Below are 20,483 nucleotides of genomic sequence, written 5' to 3' on the forward strand. Positions count from 1 at the left end.
GCAAGCTAGAGGCGACACAGACAAGCAAAAACTCTGAGATGTTTAAGCTGATGAGGAAGAAACCCTTGGAGGAAGCAAGACTTAGCAAGGAGCCCTTTCTCCTCTGGCTGACAAATGATTAAAAAAATTGAGACATGTTACACAATGTATGCTTGTTTACAGTTGCAGTATGATCATAAATACAAATGCATTTATTGAGAAATGTCTTAAGAATATAGGGTCAGTATTCATCATTATTGTCTTCATGTGGCAATTCTAGTGTCATCTTATTGCCTCTTATCATCCCTTCATGTTTGTAATCAGGCACATATGTGACGCAAATAACCGCCACTGACGCTGATGACCCTACTTATGGAAACAGCGCACGGATCGTGTACAGCATCCTTCATGGCCAGCCCTACTTCTCTGTTGACCCCAAGACAGGTGACATATTTATTTATGGGGAGTTGCTGTATTTAACACATTATATTTTGCATTCTGCAGAATTCGGCACACTCTTCTGCCCAAAGCCTTTTTGTTGCTTTGCCTTTGGCATTTTATTCATACCATCATCTCCTGATCAAAAAGTAGCTCCTCTTAGGGGAACTATTAGAATTGATTAGGCTTTAGAAGAATATCAGAAGTTAGCTTTTTCATGATATGGTTCACAAAGGCATTGCAACACAGATTAATGATACATTTATGGTGAAATATATATGTTCTCACATGCTCTTTGTTTCTCTCTCTCTGCATCAGGGATCATAAGAGTTGCCTTACCCAACATGGATAGGGAGGTTAAAGAAATGTACCAGGTGGTCATACAGGCTAAGGATATGGGTGGCCAGCTCGGAGGTTTAGCTGGGACAACGACCATCAATATAACTCTCCGTGATGTCAACGACAACCCACCACGGTTTTCTAAAAGTATGTTAAAAAGCAGATGTGCAAGAATCATTATAGAGTGCACTAAAGTTTACAGTATACTGTCAGCATTTCTATATCAGCAGCAGTTTATCCCTGGGGTTTATCTTAATGTGAATTTAATCTGGTTTTATATTTGCTTTGCTCTTTGGAAACCTTAAACATGAGTCCATTATTTGAATTGTTTAATTCAGTTGATGGCTGGCACTGATAACAATGATGGGCTATCTTCAAAACAGGGACTGAACAGTAATTCATGACCTGAGAAGAACCTCAGATTTACAATTGGCCATGATTAAATCCTAAGGGCTCTTGCCAAACACAAACAACTAAATAGAGTTGAATTTGCAAATGTGATTAGCATTCTAGCACTTTTCTCCAGAGTTGCTGTTGTGATTAGTGGATGATTGTTGTTAACTACCTCTCAGAGCAATTTCTAAATGTAAAGTCTTACATCTTTTCCTGAGGGGAGAGTTTGATTACTAAGAAAGATGTTTGTGAATCTCGACAGGTATCTTTCACCTGCGCGTCCCCGAATCTTCACCTGTGGGATCATCGGTGGGGAGGGTCAAAGCTCATGATCTGGACTCTGGGAAGAATGCTGAAGTGGAATATAGCATTGTTCCTGGTGACGGAGGATCCATGTTTGATATTTACAGCAATAAGAACACTCAAGAGGGAACAGTCATTCTAAAAAAGGTAGCGTATAACATCTAGTAGTCATTGTTAGGCATGTGACTGTTTTTATATTGACACTACTTTTTTGATATGTTTCAAAGTCATCAAGTCAAGTCAAGTCAAGTCACTTTAGCGCTTTGTGCAATACAAATTGTGGTAAAGCAGCTTTACCCAAGGAAGTAGTGTATCGATAATATAAAATATAAAAAAATAAAATAAAAAATATATCAAATTGGTTCAATAAATTAGCTGAAATAAAGTAATAGCAAAACATGTCGCCATGACTTATTAATTGTAGCATTTTCATTTACAATTATTTCTTAAACAAAGTGATCCCTATGTAGCTTATGCATTATTGTACATGAAACAGGAGCTCCTTTACTGCACACTAAGTAAATTCTTTGACAGTATTTAGATGTTTATTTAGGCAATATTTATACACTGGCTAAGGCTGGACGACATCAGATGCAAATCACAATGCTATTTGCATCCCTTTTTCAAACACATGTGAATTCAAGGATGATAGCAATAAGCCCTCGTGCTCCTTCATTCAGGGGCTTGTGTGTGTCTACCCCGAGGTGAGTCATATCTTATTACTGGATGGCCGTCCATAGCATCTCCAATGAATAATGCATAAAGCCATAAAAGCGCAAATGCTTAACCCACACTACGCAATGCCTGCTCTTGGACTTATCAATTCATTATATGCGTTGCAGTTGTCCTCAGAACATTGTTTCCCCATTCCTGTTTTGCCAACATGTGAAATACAGTAATGCATCAGGGGTGATGACCTCTCAGGGGATTGAAAAACACATTGTTTTAGTTTCCCCATGAAAGAGCCCAATATTTTTTATATTTAGTGGACATTTATAAATGAGTGCACCCATTGCCATCAGAGCATCTACTGTAGATGTGATGTGACAAGTAGAAATCCCCTCAGACGCCCCGTTACATGGTCAATCACAGACTTGCTGGCTGTGCTGTAAGTGCTTAGCTGAAACAAATGCCTTGGTAAAGGCGTGCGGACGAGGCTGGAGTGTTCTTGTCCTCTGGGGAGTAGAGGGGTTACTCCTTCATTACTCAAAGCTAGTGTAGTCTGTAGACACATAATGACAGTCCACTGCTGCTATTCATCTCTCTAGAGCAGATGGAGAGATGCATATGAAGAATATGGAGGCATTGCGGGCTATGCTTTGTTTAATGAAACGTTCCACAAATATGGTGCACTTTTTCTTTTATGGTACACAAAAGCACTAGCACTAGAAAAACTAGCACTGTTTTATGTTAGATAATGATGTTAGACGTTGAATGAAAAATAACTAAATACAAATATATTAGCTATAGCTATATGCTTTATTATAATTATTTTATTAGTAGTAGTAGTAGTAGTAGAAGTAACTTCAAACCCTGTCCTTAATGAGTTAAATTTGGATTAATGTGCATCTTTTAACTAGAAAGGTTTTAAGTAATGTTAATGTTAGACATTTATACGTCTGAATGTGTGTGTAGTTGTTTATGCTACATTGTGGTGACCAAATGTCCCCACAAGGATAACAAAACCTGAAATTGTGTAACAATACAAACTTGTTTTCTCTTAAGGGGTAAGTTTAGGCTTAGGGTTGGGTTAGGGGATAAAGAAATATCAGTATAAAAGTAATAGAAGTCTATGGAAAGTCCCCACAATTCACAGAAACAAACGTGTGTGTGTGTGCGCGCGTGTATTAGATGTTTTTAAGTCAGTTATTTCTATCTTTTGCTATAATGTATCAGTAGGAAATATCAGTTTACATTTGCAAACATTCATTTTGCCATTAATTTTAACAATCCCGTGAGATCTGAGCAAGGAGTCTGACAAAGGCTAGTGCTAAAAACAGAGATCTGATCTGAATGACATGAAGAAACAGAACTAACTGAGACAGACTCAATCCAGAAGAAACTGCAAAGTCTCCAAGTTGCTTCAAGAGACCTACCTGCAAAGCTACCTAAAAAACTGTACGCAAGTGCACCAAGGGCAAAAACAGTTTTAAACGCAAAAGACGCTCACACCAAATGTTGATTTCATTTAGTTTATAGAAGTTAACTGATAAATAAAATCTATTTATGACATTATATTCGAGAGCATCCTCCTTTTACAGCATTTTTACACAAGTGCCTAAAACTTTTAACAGAACTACAGTTTTGCAGGTAGGTTTCTTATTCAGTGTAAAAATATATTATTTATGATTACAAGTTCTAAATTCTAATGTTCGACTAATCATAGTTGTTTTTTAATGAAATATATCAAATATATTTATTTATTTTTTTTATTTTTTTTTACCCTGATTATGGAATCTCCTCGCAATTCATAATTAAAAAAAAAAAATAACAGTACGTAGATCATGAAAGGCTCAGCAAAAACATTTTGCTCTCCTTTATTCCCCATTTTATTTTCCACTTATTTTTTTATTCCCCAAGCTGAGGCTGCACAGGACAAAGTGACATAGTCCTTACATTGCGAAATGGGTGTGCCATATCTGGTGACCCAAAAAAAGTCTGGAAATGAATATGTGGGATCCTCACCGTGGGGCATGGAGGAGGGTCAATGACAATGCCCCGTCTTCCCTCTGTCCTCAATAACAGACTTCCCTCTCCCTTTATTTCTGTTTGACGAGCTGTTCCATCACGCCCCTGCTCTGCTACACAGGGACTTTTCTGAAACGCTGAGGCTGAACATTCGAGGTCTCATGGCTTTATAGGCTCAGTGCTGCTTTCAGCATAAAGAGGATCTACTAAGGTAATGGGTTGAAGGGATAATTGTCTCTATATTAACAAAAGGATTGAAAGGTGGACTTTGCTCTTGCAACATATGGGATTATCTTAATCCTTCTCTTCATTGAAAAAAAAAATGCACGTACGGTAGAAAGAACATTAGTTTTGAAGAACTGTGAACATGCATGTGAGATGAAGAATCCGGTCATATACGGTCATATCAGTAGCTTAATAAAAGCTGTTTTATTGCAAATAAAGCAGGTTGCCTTTGCCTTAACATACTTTACAACTATATAAAATGCCTTTATATTTCTGAGGAAGCAAGAATTCAAAGTTGGAACGGATTTCGAGTACTTCATAATTTACAGTGTAGAAGTGCAATTTGGAATTCATGAATAAATGTCAATTAGTAGGGGAATTAATTAAAGTTTTGGTATGTGCACTCTACTGAATAACAAAACAACTCTATGGACTAGCATCTGATTAGCATTCTCTTTTGAGTGGAGTGTGGAGAGAAATGGGCCTTTGTGTAAATTCTCAGAGGAACAGTCTCAGAAGACTCTGAAACGACTAGATAAACAGTGCCATCTAAAGGTGTCCAACGTGACTGTTTCAGAAGCACAAAAGAACAGAAACGGACAAGTTTGGTCTAAAACCATGGGTTTGTAATGGAAACCAGACTGACGGTATTCTCCCTCTAAGGTCGCTTCTGAGCTAAGCTTTACAGGCTTTACACCAAAGTCCAAAGGTTGGAATACACGGGACACTGTGTACTATATTGGCTAGATGGCTCTCTGTCCTGTCATGTCTGAGGTTGTTATTCTTTCAGCATGGTCAGCGTTATAGAAGACAGCAACGCAGGCGCGTATCTCTGCACTAGCTTGAAATAACAATGAAAGACATAATTGTTGCTTGCTGTCACCAGTGATAAGACCTCCTGCAGAACAACAGTGTGGTGTAGACATAAAACTGCTGCCTTTTAAGTACAGTAGTTCTAAGGTCTTTAAAAAATACATTGGCTGACAATGACAAGAGTAAGTTGTCTTTGTAATCGGTCTTTTTTGATGAAAGTGTCTCTCTCACTGTTGTTGAGGACTTATATTCCCTGTGCTGTTCTGGAAGACTTATGTCTTTTGTTTTTGGCTTGCAACGGACTGGGACAAATTGTTCTTTTTCACTCGGTTGAAGTCATTAACCAACCCCAATGCAGTAAAGTTTTTTTTTCTTTTCAGATCAGCACACTGCATTCTGGTGTGGAATTATTTGTGCGAGGCATGCTGAAAATGAATAATTCATTTTTTTTTTAGGACTAATCTAAAATCTGTTGATAAAGATGCTGAAGATTTAAAAATAAATGTGCATTAAGAATTGCTTCTGTTCCAAATACGAATAGTTTCATGAGTAAAACATTTTTTTTTTTTTTTTTGTATTTTAACAATGTAACTTAAGGTTTTGTTTTTTGACATATCATAGCCATTTCTGCCCTTTTAACCTCTGTTTGTGTTGAAGTTGATTAAGCAGTGGTAAATAATAGTTGAGACTTAAATAGACTTGATTGAAATCAATGAATGTAGATGTTAGCACATGAAGCACATTTCTAGGTTAACATTTTTAGTTCATTTTACAAGCCACAATCATTTACAGATAATCAGGCATCTTTTAGTGGAAAAACTAATCAGCAGGACATGATTTATTGTTTGTGTTCTGCAATCGCTCTTATTATCTGAAAAAGAACTAAGCTAACTGAACAAATTTTCTTGCTCTATACTGTCATGCTTTGTTTGACATTTCATTTCTAAGATATTAATTATAAATTATTTTAAGTCTCTCTCTCTCTCTCTCTCTCTCTCTCTCTCTCACTCTCTCTCTCTCTCTCTCTCTGTCTCTGCCTCTCGCTCATACACACACAGAAAAGAAATAAACATTTCAAATATATCAGTCTGTGTGTAATGAATGAATATAATATACAAGTTCCACTTTTTTGAATGGAATTAGTGAAATAAATCAACTTTTTGATGATATTCTAATTATGTGACCAGCACCTGTATGTGTCTGTATGTATATATATATATATATATATATATATATATATATATATATATATATATATATATATATATATATATATATATATATATATATATATATATTATATATATATATTATATATATAATTATATATATAATATATATATATATATATATATATATATATATATATATATATATATATATAATTTAATTATATGAATTTATAGTAATTCAATAGGACATCTTTTATGTATTATTATTATTATTATTATTATTATTATTATTATTATTATTATTAATATTTTATCATTATGTTATCATTAGTTATTAGCATTTTCAATATAAGCATGGATTAAAGTGACTTTAATGCTGTTGCTGAAGTTCTGAAATCTGCAGTCTCTTTGGTTGTGCTTAGCTGCCACCTGCTTTTCAGGTGTGACTGTGCCAAATTCTGCCTTTATAAGGCTGAATGAGCACAGTGATGCAAGAGCCACTGGCCAAAGCCTTTTCTCCCTGCTTTCTTCTTCTCTTCCTTTATTCTCCCTCCTGTGATTCCAGCGTTGAATGAGCGGCAGCCTTTCCTTTCCGTTCCCCTCCCTTCTGATCTCTGCATGAGCCCTCTGTTGTGGAAAGCATTTTTAATAAGATCATGAGCTTTACGACCCGAATAAACCTGGTGGTGTTTTGTGATTCTTTGAGAGTATACAGTACAGCCACAAACATTTTGACATCACTTCCTCTCTGCTGCAACAAATAACAATAAAACCTGATTCAGTCTTAAGACTGATGATGACTCCCTTATTCCTTTTACAGCGTCTGGACTATGAGACCAGAAAGGCCTACACCTTTAAAGTAGAAGCTTCAAACGCAGCTCTTGATCAACGATTCCTACACTTGGGACCTTTTAAGGACACTGCCACAGTGAAAGTGAATGTTCTGGATGTGGAGGAACCCCCTGTCTTCAGCCGGATGTCTTACAGAATGGAAACATATGAGGACACACCAGTGGGCATCATCGTCGGAGCCGTCACAGCTGAGGACCTAGATGTAGGCAACAGTCCTGTTAGGTATGTGAGAAGCACACAAACACACACACAGAGATGTGGGTCAAATCGAATCACACACACATTTCCTCACCTTTAAATACACATGTGTATATACACGTCTTGTGGGAATTCCTTTCAGAACCACTCTTCGTGAACAGTCCAATGTGTACTAGACAACATGAAACAATAACAGGCCTGTGGTCCCATGGGTTTAGTCATTTGGCAATCTTGTTTGAGCAGAGTGAGCACTTGCTTTGATTCAATCCACTCTGACAAACTTCTGGTTTAGTTTGCAAGCGTGGACCTTATTTAATGTGCACATTTCTTTTTTTTTTTTTTAGTTCTTCCTTTAAGTGCCTGAAAGTGTTAAGCTACAATGTTTGATGTTAAAAGCATTGAGAGCTTGACACAAGTGCATTGTCTTTTTGAAAGCATTTGTTTTAATATGAGTATGTCATGGATGTATATAAATGGAGGTGGTAGTAATTTAGAAATGCATAAAACAAAAAACAAAAAAAACAACAACAACAAAAAAACCTCCCAAGCAAATCATGCCAAAATAATGTTTTAGATTCAGCAGTTCTTTCTCTTATTAACTGTTAAGTAAGTATTCTTTTACTTTTGCCTTTTTGTGTGGTTTTCAAAAACTTTTTCATAAACAAAAAACTTTTTTTTCTTTTTTTAAATCAAAGTTTGGAATGTTGTGATTCAGCTTGTAGCTAGTTGTTGGTTTGTTTGTTTTGATATTCTTATGGGAACATGAAGTGGATAGGCACTGTTGCACTGTGTTGTGTTTGATTTACTTGCATGTCTCATGATATACAGTAACCCTGCAATGTACATGTGTTGCAAAAAATAATATGAATCATGGGTATAATACATTTCCAAACATCCATTAAATCTGATTTATATATTCAGACTGCCCCCAGTCAGGTTTTCTTTATTTAAAATTTATAACTTACTAAACTTACCCAGAGGAAAGAATATATAATGAGGGGTGATCTGACAGCAGAACTGCAGCTTGTGAAGTTCAGTGTTCAGTAGCACTTACTTGAAGAATCCAGATGAGACTCTGGATGAGGTTTTGCTTGCATTGCAAGAAACCTCAGGCGAGCAGATAGAAAGACACCTGAGACAGAAAGGAAGGGGCAGATTGTAACCCTGACAAATGTCTGGTGCTACAGGGAAAAAGCCAGCTTCCTCTTTCTTTACTGATCCTCTATAGGCTGCTTATATTAAAGAAACGGGGGTCTCTGCAGGTCACAGCAGTGGGCAGAAAAGTAGCAGACTAGTTCAAAGAGAGCAAGAGTGCTCATACACATGCAGGCAGAAAGCAGAAAGTGTACAAATATTATTCTACAACAGCATCTACTGACCGATTTATAGATAATATAAATTATAATTAGAGTTATTTTTAATAAAAATAACTTAGATATATAATAACAGATGTAGTATTAAAACATACACACACACACAAATGGAAATATGCTTTAATTTTTTTTTTTTTTTGGACAAAGTCTCCTCTTCTGACATCATAAATTCCCATTGTGCCAGTGGATATGGATTATTTTTCCAAAATGTATTGATGGAAATCTATTTACTGTAATATAAATTTATTTCAGGGCTCTATACTGTAGATGGCAGTTAAAATCTTTGTAAACTAAATTGTACTTTTTGTTTTTTTGTTGTGTTTTGATTTTTTTCTGCCAAGCAATAAAGTGCAATGGTGCCCATCCACTTTTTCACTGACCTTGGTTCTGGAAATATGTTTTCTATTATTATTATTATTATTATTATTATTATTATTATTATTATTATTATTATTATTCCTTTTTGTTTTATATAATTATTTATTTATTTACTCCCAAAGGAAGTGTTCTTTAAGAGTTGTAAGCCATGAAACAAACTAACTTAGATAATTGCTGAATCGCGACATTTAAATGATGATTTAAAGCATGGCAGTATTTGAAAAATCTGACAAAAAGACTAAAGCTTTAATGAGGGAAGGTGATGCTTAAAGGGTTACTCCACCCCAAAATGATCTTTTTGTCATTAATCACTTACCCCATGTTGTTCCAAACCCGTAAAACTCTGTTCGTCTTCAGAACACTATTTAAGATATTTTTGATAAAAACCTGGAGGCTTGAGACTGTCCCATAGACAGCCAAGTAAATAACAGTGTCAAGGTCCATAAAAGGTATGAAAAGTCATCGCCACAATACTCCATCTGCCATTAGATGTGCAATGCTCTTCTGTGTCCTCCGTGCCACAAGGATGCGCTGTGGACACAGAAGTGAAAACGCAGCATACGTGATATAGAGTGACTCAGAGGAGACCACTGACAAAGAAATCAAAGAATAAAGTTGTTATTTTTGTTTTCTTCACTTACAAAAAGTGTTCCCGTCTATGTGAAAGTCTCAAGCCTACAGGTTTTCATCCAAAATAACTTAAATAGTGTTACGAAGATGAACAGAGCTTTTACATGTTTGGAACGACATGGGGGTAAGTGATTAATGACAACAATTTCATTTTGGGGTGGAGTAATCCTTTAATGTGGGACTTCAGAAAAAGCATATACCACTGACTAACAATTTTGTAGTTATAATGGAAAGTTATTCTTCGGGGAAGCTGTTGCTCTACATGGCCTTATAGGGTGGCCAATAATGTAGCCTTATTCACAATTAAAGTGAGAATTTAAAAAAAAAGAAAAATTGTTCTGATATTTTCCAGTCATAAATTCAGTCAGAAGTAGAACAAGACCGAATGGAGCTGAACTATTCAAGACTCAGACATGGAATCCTTTGGGCTAGATCAGTCATGAATTTGACTCAAAACTGACTCACTCACTGGTGGCCATCTACTAGCGTAGCCTACAGGAAGGGCCATTAAACAAATCAGAGAAGGAGCCTGCATGAGTCATTTGTTTAAAAAAAATCACTAGAAAGGAAGAATCAAAGACTCCACTATACATTTCACCTTTCAGCTTTCACTTATTGAATGTCCCACAAAAGATACTGTACTTAGATAGTTCACATAAAATGTATTTACTCACATGTCATTCTAAACCAGTATGACTTTCTTTCTTCTGTGAAACACAAAAGAAGACATTTTGATATGTCTCAGTGTATTTATTTCTATACATTGGAAGTCTTTTTTGGTTTGTAGATATTCTGTTGAGCAGAAAAAGGACTCTGAAAACCACTTTGACATTGACCCTGTTGAAGGAACTCTGTCTGTCAGCGAAGCCCTGGACAGAGAGAGAAATACAGAACACAACGTCACTGTTGTAGCAACAAAAGTTAGTAAGTATGGTGGATTGTGTTTTATCCAGATGCACAGCCTAGATAACCAATCAGGTTTACATTCATAATACAACTGCAGATTGAAATGAGGACAAACATTTATACCAGTCCACATTTCTAAAGACCACATCTCCATCTAGTGGACAAGAATGAAAATACAGCATTGCTTCACTCATGCAGGCTAAAATACAATTTTAAAATCATAAAAGCCCAATCCAGTTATAATAAGAGATTTGTCAAAAGACTATATAAATAAGTAAATGATTTTGCATCAAGCTGACTTGCAAATGAAAAGCCACAACTATAAAGTTTTATTCAGATATGAATGATCCGGCAAAGATCGTTTTGTTTTTGTAGCTACAGTACAATGGATGCATTATAAAGATTTGTTGTAACATGAAAGCAACTTCAAAATCATCAGATCCTCAGGAGTGTTACTGGGCGTCCGTATAACATCTCAAAGACTTTCTGAATTCTTCATTTGTCCTATTTCTTTCTTTTTTCAAATATGAAATGTGTCTGACATTTTTGCAGTTTTCACTGATCTGATTCATGGACAACACTTTGTTTGATCTTTCAGACAACCCCCTGCTGTCCAGCAAAGTTACTGTCACAATCAAAGTGCTTGATGTCAATGAATTTCCTCCAGAACTTGCCTTTGTGTATGAGACATTTGTTTGTGAAAATGCGAAAGTAGGACAGGTAAGTGTGTGTGTGTGTGTGTGAATAACCTGTGCTTCAATTTACGTTTCTGGGCCTGTTGTTGGTGCTTTCAGTGAATTAATGTGAGCGAACCGTGCCTTGATCTTCTCCTTTCATGCTGAAAGAGAGCGACTCCCAGTACAGTGCTGCCTATCAGTGTCTCCCTAGTCTTTCATACCAGAGAGCGAAGTTCCCTTGCTTAAATGTAGAAATTTGTGGAATAAATGACACAACAATGCCATTTCAGAATTCACTACAGACACAGATGTAGTTTACCAAACTGTATTGTTTAAAACTTTTGATTGCATTTTGACTAGAAGTTCATATTTCTTTGCAGATCTATATCTGTAGAGCATTAATAGATTATTCATTTCAGTTTAATTGGCATTTCTTAAGACACTGAAAATGATCAATGAATTGCTGTTTACTTAATTTGGACAACAATAAAAATAAAAGATCATGATAAATATAAATACACATGTAAAAACAAAAGTGAATATTACACACTTAAATAAGTAAATAAATAAAACTGAAATATTTTTGTGATTGTGTCTGACTTTTTTAAACTTTTTTACGAATGATCTTTTATGCCTTACAATAATAAATATATATGATTATTATTAATAATATCAAATGGTTAAAAAAAAATGCTTGGGTACGTTTTCAAGTTTTAAACTTTTCCCAGTTAAATATGCAGAAACAGCTGTATTTGAAAAACATTAACATTAACAGGCAAGAAACAACAACAATGGCTCAGCCAATAGCTTGAGTTAGGGGCGGGACTATCTGTATGTCCAGTGACAGATTGATTGATGATTAGTTCAGTACTGAACCTGTTTAAAACCAATCATAACTTACACATCTGCTGAATATTTTTTCTAGTGCTGGAGAATAACATTTATTTTCAAACATTGATAGTAAAAAAGCATATTCATAATATAATAAGGGAATGGAGTACTTGATATTTTTCTCTGCCACATAAAATCCTGTCAATCTCTCAGAATGCATGACTTTGTCATCAGAGGTCTGTGGAGTTGGCAGGGCACCTGTCATAAGTTCTGCCCCCTGTGGATGAGTCATAAAGGCAGTAAGCAGCCTCAAATGATCCCTTTGAGATCTGATGAGACAAGCACATCAGCTCTGTCAATCAAACAGACTATTGCTGTCCTTTCAACACTATAAGTGCTTTTACGAAATATGCAAGCTCTTTCTGTGGTGATTGATTCAGCTGACTGTTCTCTAGGTGATTCAGATCATCAGCGCCACAGACAGGGACATGCCCGCTGTCGAGCACCGATTCTACTTCAAATCCCCTTCACAGACCAGGAACAGAAACTTCACAATCAGGGACTATGGAAGTAAGTTGGAAAGCTGAAGATTTTATTATTTTTTAAGCACACAGCTCATCGCTTAAAGCTATACTTCACCCAAACATGAAATTGTCAAATGGTCTTTTTCCAAAAGTATTTTCCAATCTGTTTGATCCATAGGGATATCAAAACATTATTCTGTAAAGAATTCTAAGCTATAAAACAAACCAATCAGCTCCCAAATGTATCATACAGTTTCACATAATTTTTGTTTAATTAAAAAAGTCTGAAAATATGCATTACTACACACTGTACTGTTCAAATTCATATTCAGCCAAAGATGCATTAAAGTGACAGTAAAGACATTTATAATATTATAAAGACTGATATTATGCATAAATGCTGTTTTTTAAAATGTCTGTTCTTCAAAGAATCCTAAAAATGTATCATGGCTTCCACAAAAATGATAAGCAGCACAACTGATTACAGCATCGATAAGACATTTAATGTATTATTTATTTGATGAATTTATTGCAATGAAATGCTGCCACAAAGTTTTGCGGTAGATCTAAATGTATTCATCATTTACTCGCACAAAGCTGTTTCAAACCTGTGAGAGTTTTTTTTTTTTTTTTTTTTGCTAAACACCAAAGAAGATAATTTGAAGAGGGTTTCAAATCTTTTAGTTAATGTAATGAAATAAACTTTTTTCCAAAACAAAATTTTATTTTATTATATCCATTCAAAATATCATATTTTACATGTACATTTTTGGGCAATTTTTCTCTTTGAATAAATATATTGAGGTTATTTTTGTGTCAATAGACTTGTATTTAAGTCTATATACCTATAGTCTGATATCCAAAAACATGTTTACAGTAAATACACTTATATATATATATATGAAATCACCTGGAATATTACTTTAAAGCTGAAATATATGTATTCATCAGCTGTTGCTGTGTTGTTGGTTCAAAGACATTTTAGGCCATATTATTCAGAAAAACAGCATATATATTATATATAACAGTATCTACCGGGAGAACAAACTCTAAAATACCCAGACTAGTGCTGTGACATGAATAGTGGTCGCATCCCAGAGCAGCACATCACCACATGATCCATTTGTTCAGACGCCTACAGCCTCGCTGCCTGCTCCTGAGTCTGTCCCCTGTGTTCTCTGCACATGAATATCATCAGCTGTGATTCACAGAGACAGGGTCACTCAGGGCTACACAGCCAAACAGGCACAAGGTGTGCTTTAATGGCTCCTACCTTGTCAAGAGAAATCCCCCAGTTGTCCAGGCGTAACAAAATCCTCATGACGGGGTCAGTCGACCTTCCAGGCGAGGACAAGCACATCTCGGCACGTTGACTCAGTGCTATGAGTGCCAAGCAAAGCCTTCACCATCAGACCAGCAGGCGCCTGCCCTCCTATGCTTTCAAGCTTGATTTAAAAGTATTTTCAATTTCCTCCGGGTCATAAGAAACACTTGACTAGACACTTAAATCAAAGAGGATGGGCTATACTGACTTAAATTTTATTTATTTTTAATTTTTTTTCTAATGTATAATCTGAATTATATTGGTATTAAATGTGCACTCAGTAATTGTTTTCTCATTTAAGAATATCAGTAGCCTAATAAAAGTTTTTTTTTGTATTATTTATTTTACATGGAGCAGGATGTCACATGGGTGGCACACTGTTTTTGAACAGTAATATATATATATTACAAGTAACCTGATCAACATAACAGGTTTAATAACAAATGTATTTACAAACAATAACTAGGGCAGCACAATATAGCGAGAATGATTCTGATTTTATTACTTTCAGTGTAAACGGTGACTAATAACGGATAAAGTATTGACAGTATCAAGGTCGCCTCAGCTGAGGCTCGTGCAGCCGTCTGACTCACAGAGAAATCCATACTATAAGTGCAATAGCATGAACAATACTACAATAGAAAAAAAAATCTAAATATTCTGTATAATATGTGTAACATCTGCAGTACATATATACATACAAGGAATACATTCATGAAATATATTTATTTAGTTTATAGATAAACAAGGGGGAAAAACGATAATGTTGCCTATATATATGGTGAATATGTGTAATATGAGTATTTGTGATGCTTAATTTGTTCACAGAAAGGAAACTCAAATGGCAGAAAGACATCCTATTTGTTTTCTTTATTTTACAAAAGCACAATGTTTTGTTTTCATTGTTTGTGTACACAAATACAATCAGAACTTTATACAGTGATGCATTATTAATAAGACAATAAGTGTTAAAAGTTGATTCTGCTGGTATTAAGAAATAGCTAAAGTGAGTGTTGGCGCATGCACACACAAACACACACACACACACACACACACAAAACACATTAGTTGCAGTATTGTTAACATAACAGCACAGTGAACCAGACATCAGCACAATCCTTTAATATTTTGCTTTGGCAGTTTGTGAGAGATGCATTCAGAATCAGCACATGGTCACTTGGTTATCAAACAGTGTTGCACTGCTGCGGGCGCCCCCTTCTGAATTCTGGGTGAATTGACTAAATTCGTTGTAAGGACTCACAAAACCGAGATGTCCGTACTGTGATAGTTCAGTACGAATACATGTATCATTCCACCCCTAATATATATATTAAATATATATATACACATACTTCAAGACCTGAAAAGAGGGTATCTAATGAGACATTAGCAATGTACACTTAGTGCTGGGACAATCCTCCTGGAACGATCTGGGGTTAAGTACCTTACTAAAAAAAGAAACTTGCAGAACACAGTGGGATTTGTTTTAGCCTAAAGCTTTATCTACAAGGCCACACTATCATCTAACCAATACAGTTCCTCAGTAAGTTTGATATTAAATCTGTAGTTAACACTGCAAATGATGGGTGGAAGAAACATACCTATTGAGATTTACACACTCCCCAACAGCCTGAAGTGTTGTGCATCCTTGTTTTGTTTGGACTCCAGCTGTGTAAAAGGCTGTTCTCAGAAAGGTATATCATGCTTTTCCCAGGAGTACCTCATATTAGCTTGTTATCCCCTTAACCAGAACCACTTTCTTCTGTACTTATTTCCACTTCAAAGGGATCCATTTTTCTTCTTAATTCTGGAATCAGGCCAGTCCCTGTACTGCATAAGTGGCTCATGAATTCGTTTTAATCTGTCATGGAGAAATATTGGAATGGCAGATTATGATTCCTGAGACCATGACTGTGTTTATCACTGATTATCTCTAGATACAAATGCATCAAGTACAATAAATTATGGCATTATAGACAGTCGCATGATGGTCTCATGGGCTCGATTTCAGACAACACAGCTGGAGTGGTGACCAGACGAGGGGGGTTCCGGAGACTGGAGCAGAGCATGTACCTGGTGCCAGTCATTGTGGAGGACGGCGGGTATCCGATCCGAAGCAGCACGGGGACGGTGTCGGTGCGGGTGTGCACCTGTGACACAGACGGTTCCCTCCTTTCCTGCAATGCGGAAGCCGTCTTCTTTCCCATGGGACTCAGCACTGGAGCGCTAATGGCCATTCTGTTGTGCGTTGTCATTCTGCTGGGTGAGTTAGACACATCTGTGTCCAACAGCATACTGGAAAGACAAAGAAATATGCATTTTATTAATGCAATGTGATAAATAGAGAAGATACAAGAAAAACGCTGGTGTTGTGTTTGCATAGTCAAGTCATTTTTATTTGTCATTTGATTTGGCCCAAGGTTCTGATAGCAGGACACTTACAGTACCGACAATAGTGAAAACCAAATAAAGAAGTATATGGGTATTTGTTTAACTTCTGGGAGTTTTATGTCCCAGAGGTTTATTTTTATTAAAACTAACAGATTATTTCATAAAGAACTTACATGAATTTACAAAGGCCTTCATGCAGTATTTATATCACTGTTCAAAACTTTGACAGAGTTTTTGAAAGAGTCTCAAGCTCAAACAAACTGAATTTATTCAATTTGATCAAAAATACAGTAAAAACTATCATTTTACTCTACATTATTCTTTAGTGTCACATAATCTTACAGAAATCATGCTAATATGTTGATCTGATTCTCAACATTTTCTTGATCGTTATTTGAAATAGAAGTCCTTTTGTAACAGAATATATTAATTATACTTAATTTCCAGTAAAGCTATAATTTTGTAATCATGCAAAAAAAAAAAAAAAAAAATTGTACATTTAAGATACATTAATGCTAGCTATGAAATTAGCCTTAACAAAACAAAACCATCTTCTGGTCATTGTCATTACAGAACACTTTTACAAAGTACATCATTTGAGACAAAATGTTCATTACTTTCAGAAGAAAATGACTTGCATTTTGTGTGTGTGTGTGTGTGTGTGATGCATATAATGTCACTCCACAGAACTGTCTTCTTGTGTTTTCATTCCCCATGTTCTCTGTGTGACCTAGTTTCTGTCTCACATTGATTGTGTCATTATGTTTAAGTGTGTCTTGTCATTACCCTCATTAATGTTCCCTTTATAAGCTGCATTCAGTTCAGTGTTTGGTTGTCCGGTCTCATCGACGTCTATGTGTGTTTCTGCCTTCTCCTTATGGATTACCCTATGTGGATTATTAAAGACTTTATCCCATCATCTTCCTCGTTTAAGTGCTTCTCTCCCCACACCACACCATGACATATAAACACTGCTGGACAAATTAAATAAAATAGTGAGTCTGAAACGTATGTTTTAGGAGTTTGTAAAGCCCAAGTGACCATAGTTACAGATAACTATCATATAATATAAAGTCTGAAATCATCGTGCTAGTAATTATTTAAAAACAAACTTCTATTTGTGAAAAAAAAGAGTTGTAATGTGACAAAAGTACTGAGGAACACCTAAGGTAGAATTGCAATTAAAGCTCTGCATTGCAATAAGTTCGAGGTAAATGATTTCTGTAGCAGAGAGTGAGTGAAGTGATGTGCTCTGACTTCATATTTTCATTTGGCAGTGTTACAGAAAAGAGCGATTCCTTTTTATGGCAACCACATGGGGGAGCTGATGCAGAAATAATGATTCGAATGTGATAAATTATTATATTCTAAAAGACTAGAAAACAACAACAAGAGAAAACCTTCCCCTAACAACACATGCAGGTTGTATTCAGCCAGATTTCCCCCTCTGCTTCTTCAGAAAGCGTGAATTTTTAGGTCTAATCTTTAATTCTCGCAGCAGTGCCTGTGCCTCCCTGTCTCTTTCTCTCTCGTGGAGTGGAGTGGGGCGAGCAAGCGCTGTCTGCCTCTGAGGATGGAGATGAAAGCTCAGAAAAACTACCTCCCCTCCTCTCACACAACCGAGGCACAACGAGGGTGACAGACAGCATGTCAAAACTGCATTATGGCTACCCTCAGGCTGCCGTTCTCTTTAGTCCCATTTTGAAAACCCACGTCAGAACAAAAAAAGAAATCAGCTAATGGCTCGGGAACATGTGACCACCCCTTTTTTCACTAGTTGTTGTCACTTAAAGGTCCTGTACTGTATGTATGTCAACGTGTATTAAAGCACAAAACAAGTTATGCACTTCTGGTGTTTTGCAGTGATGGTAGTGCTCTATATGGGCCTCAGAAAACACAAGAAGAAGGACACTCTGATGTCGTCGAAAGAGGACATCCGGGACAATGTGATCCACTACGACGATGAAGGGGGTGGGGAAGAGGACACCCAGGCCTTTGACATAGGTACGTTACGCAATCCCAAAGGCATCAAAGAGACGGTGCAGCTGCAAAAAATAAGATCAGAGGATGAGCCCGATCGGGCTAGTGCATGCATGCCCAATGAGGACAGCGAGGACATCCGAAACTACATCCATCACTGTCTTCTGGAGAACTCAGCACCTCCGTATGACTCTCTGGTCACGTATGCATATGAGGGAGAGGGATCGGTGGCCGAGTCTCTCAGTTCCATTGAGTCCTGGGTGCTTGAACCCAGGGAGGATTGCAGAAATATCTGTGACTGGGGTCCTCGCTTCAAAACACTGGCTGGGATATTTAAAGAGCATGAGTGTAAGGACACGGAAAAGACGGAAAATGAAGTACACGCCGAGGCACTAAATGACAGAATGGACTGAGAGCATTTTTACAATCTCAAAGTTTATTTCAGGCATGGCACTTAAAAGAATAGTTCAATCTAAAACATAAAAATGTGATGTTGTTCCAAACCAGTTTGTCTTACTGTATGTATGAAGAATAGTTCACAAAGAAGTAAAAAATGTCTTGAGAGGTTTTTGTTTTGGTTTTGGAATAAAATAAAAAAAAAGTTTGTTTTTGTCTATGCAGATTATACACTAAAAGTCAGTGGGGGCAAACTGTTGTTTAGGATCATGTTGACTTTGATTATATAGACAAAACAGTTGAAACTTCACTAAACAACAGTAAATGTCAACACCCCCCAACGCAAAATAAAATATTTAAAAGTTAAAATTACATTTTTTTTTTGTCTCTATAGTCTCTAGAAAGAAAATGGTTGACTCTGAATATATGAACATAAAAACAGAATTAATATTATTTATTTATTTTCTTTCTTTTTGCAGAATAAAGTCGATCAAACTGGTTTGGAACGACATTAGTGTACGTAAATGACAGATTTTTTATTATGGGGTGAATTGTTCCTTTAAATGAAGTTATCGCCTATGGCTAGGGAAAGACACTGACAAGGCTGGCTATGTGCCTTTCCTATACCTCATGAATATTTGCGTAGAGAACTGTATTTTGTCCGACTGCATTTTAACATCTGTTTTATAAACTTCTGCAATTCAAAGAGTCAAAGAACCAAAAAAAAACAAAAAAAAAAAAACCTCTTTGATATAAAAAGTGCCTCATGAACTGCTTTATTTGTCCTTCAACTGTTGGTAGTATTTATAATGGTATTTGTAATGATCCAAGCAAGAGAAGACTATAACCTCTGTGTTAATGGACCAAGAGAAGGAAAGAATAGCATAAACATAACATTCAAAAAAGCTTTCCCCTGCGAGCAGTTCTTCCAAACATATTTACCAGCACTTAGCAGGAATTCTGTCAGGGCAGTGCCCGGAACGTCACAGTCGTGCTTTTCACTGATGCCCCATGAACACATCTCTCTGGATCGCCCTCATAGACTGCCCCAGACTGTGCTGCTTGCTTCCATGGTGCTTGAGCCCCTCCAACCCTCCGTACTGTCCTCCGGGCCTCTGCCACTAGTTTGATAGCCACAGGCTCTTTGCGCTTGCTGTCTTCCTGTCTAACTGTTGTGGTGGCGCTCTGACATCACCCTCCAGCGATTCATCAGAGCCGTGGCTTTACACTAGAGCAGCTCATTCCACTGATTCTGTGTTGGTCATTATAATGTTCATTTTGACCCTCGTTTTCTATCTGTCTCCCTGAGAGTAGAGCTAATGAGACCTCTTTGTCAGTTATCAAAAGAGAATATGAAAGAATCTCTTATCCATTATTGATTAAATTGTATAAACCTGTGTCAATAAGAAACTCAAATGGAGACTTTCGACAATAAAGTTACTATGTTTGAGATAAATGCTTTTTGCTTCTCCCTCCCATAGGGCTGTTACACAATGCAAGTGTAAGCATATACAATTTATAGATTTATATTCATTTGGATTCATTTTTTTTCCATTATAATACAAATTAACTGTATTTTGTAATACTGTTCTAAAAAAGTTGATGGTTGGTAAATTTGATTTTTTATTTTTTAAGTCTTTTATGCTTTATATTTACTTTATACTTTATATTAA

General features: G+C 36.2%; 1 protein-coding gene across 1 annotated transcript; it reads left to right on the forward strand.

Annotated features, from left to right (window-relative positions):
* Positions 1-305: 305 nt before the first annotated feature.
* LOC113069348 (cadherin-12-like) lies at positions 306-19,148 on the forward strand. The gene is made up of 9 exons (XM_026242360.1): positions 306-423; positions 736-903; positions 1,412-1,599; positions 7,171-7,424; positions 10,569-10,705; positions 11,286-11,407; positions 12,651-12,765; positions 16,055-16,306; positions 18,298-19,148. The coding sequence occupies exons 2-9, from the start codon at positions 762-764 to the stop codon at positions 18,825-18,827; spliced, it is 1,740 nt and encodes a 579-aa protein (XP_026098145.1). The 5' UTR covers positions 306-423; positions 736-761; the 3' UTR covers positions 18,828-19,148.
* The last annotated feature ends 1,335 nt before the right edge of the window (positions 19,149-20,483 follow it).

This window comes from Carassius auratus, unplaced genomic scaffold (assembly GCF_003368295.1).
Source record: "Carassius auratus strain Wakin unplaced genomic scaffold, ASM336829v1 scaf_tig00001574, whole genome shotgun sequence".
Classification (NCBI taxonomy): Eukaryota; Metazoa; Chordata; class Actinopteri; order Cypriniformes; family Cyprinidae; genus Carassius; species Carassius auratus.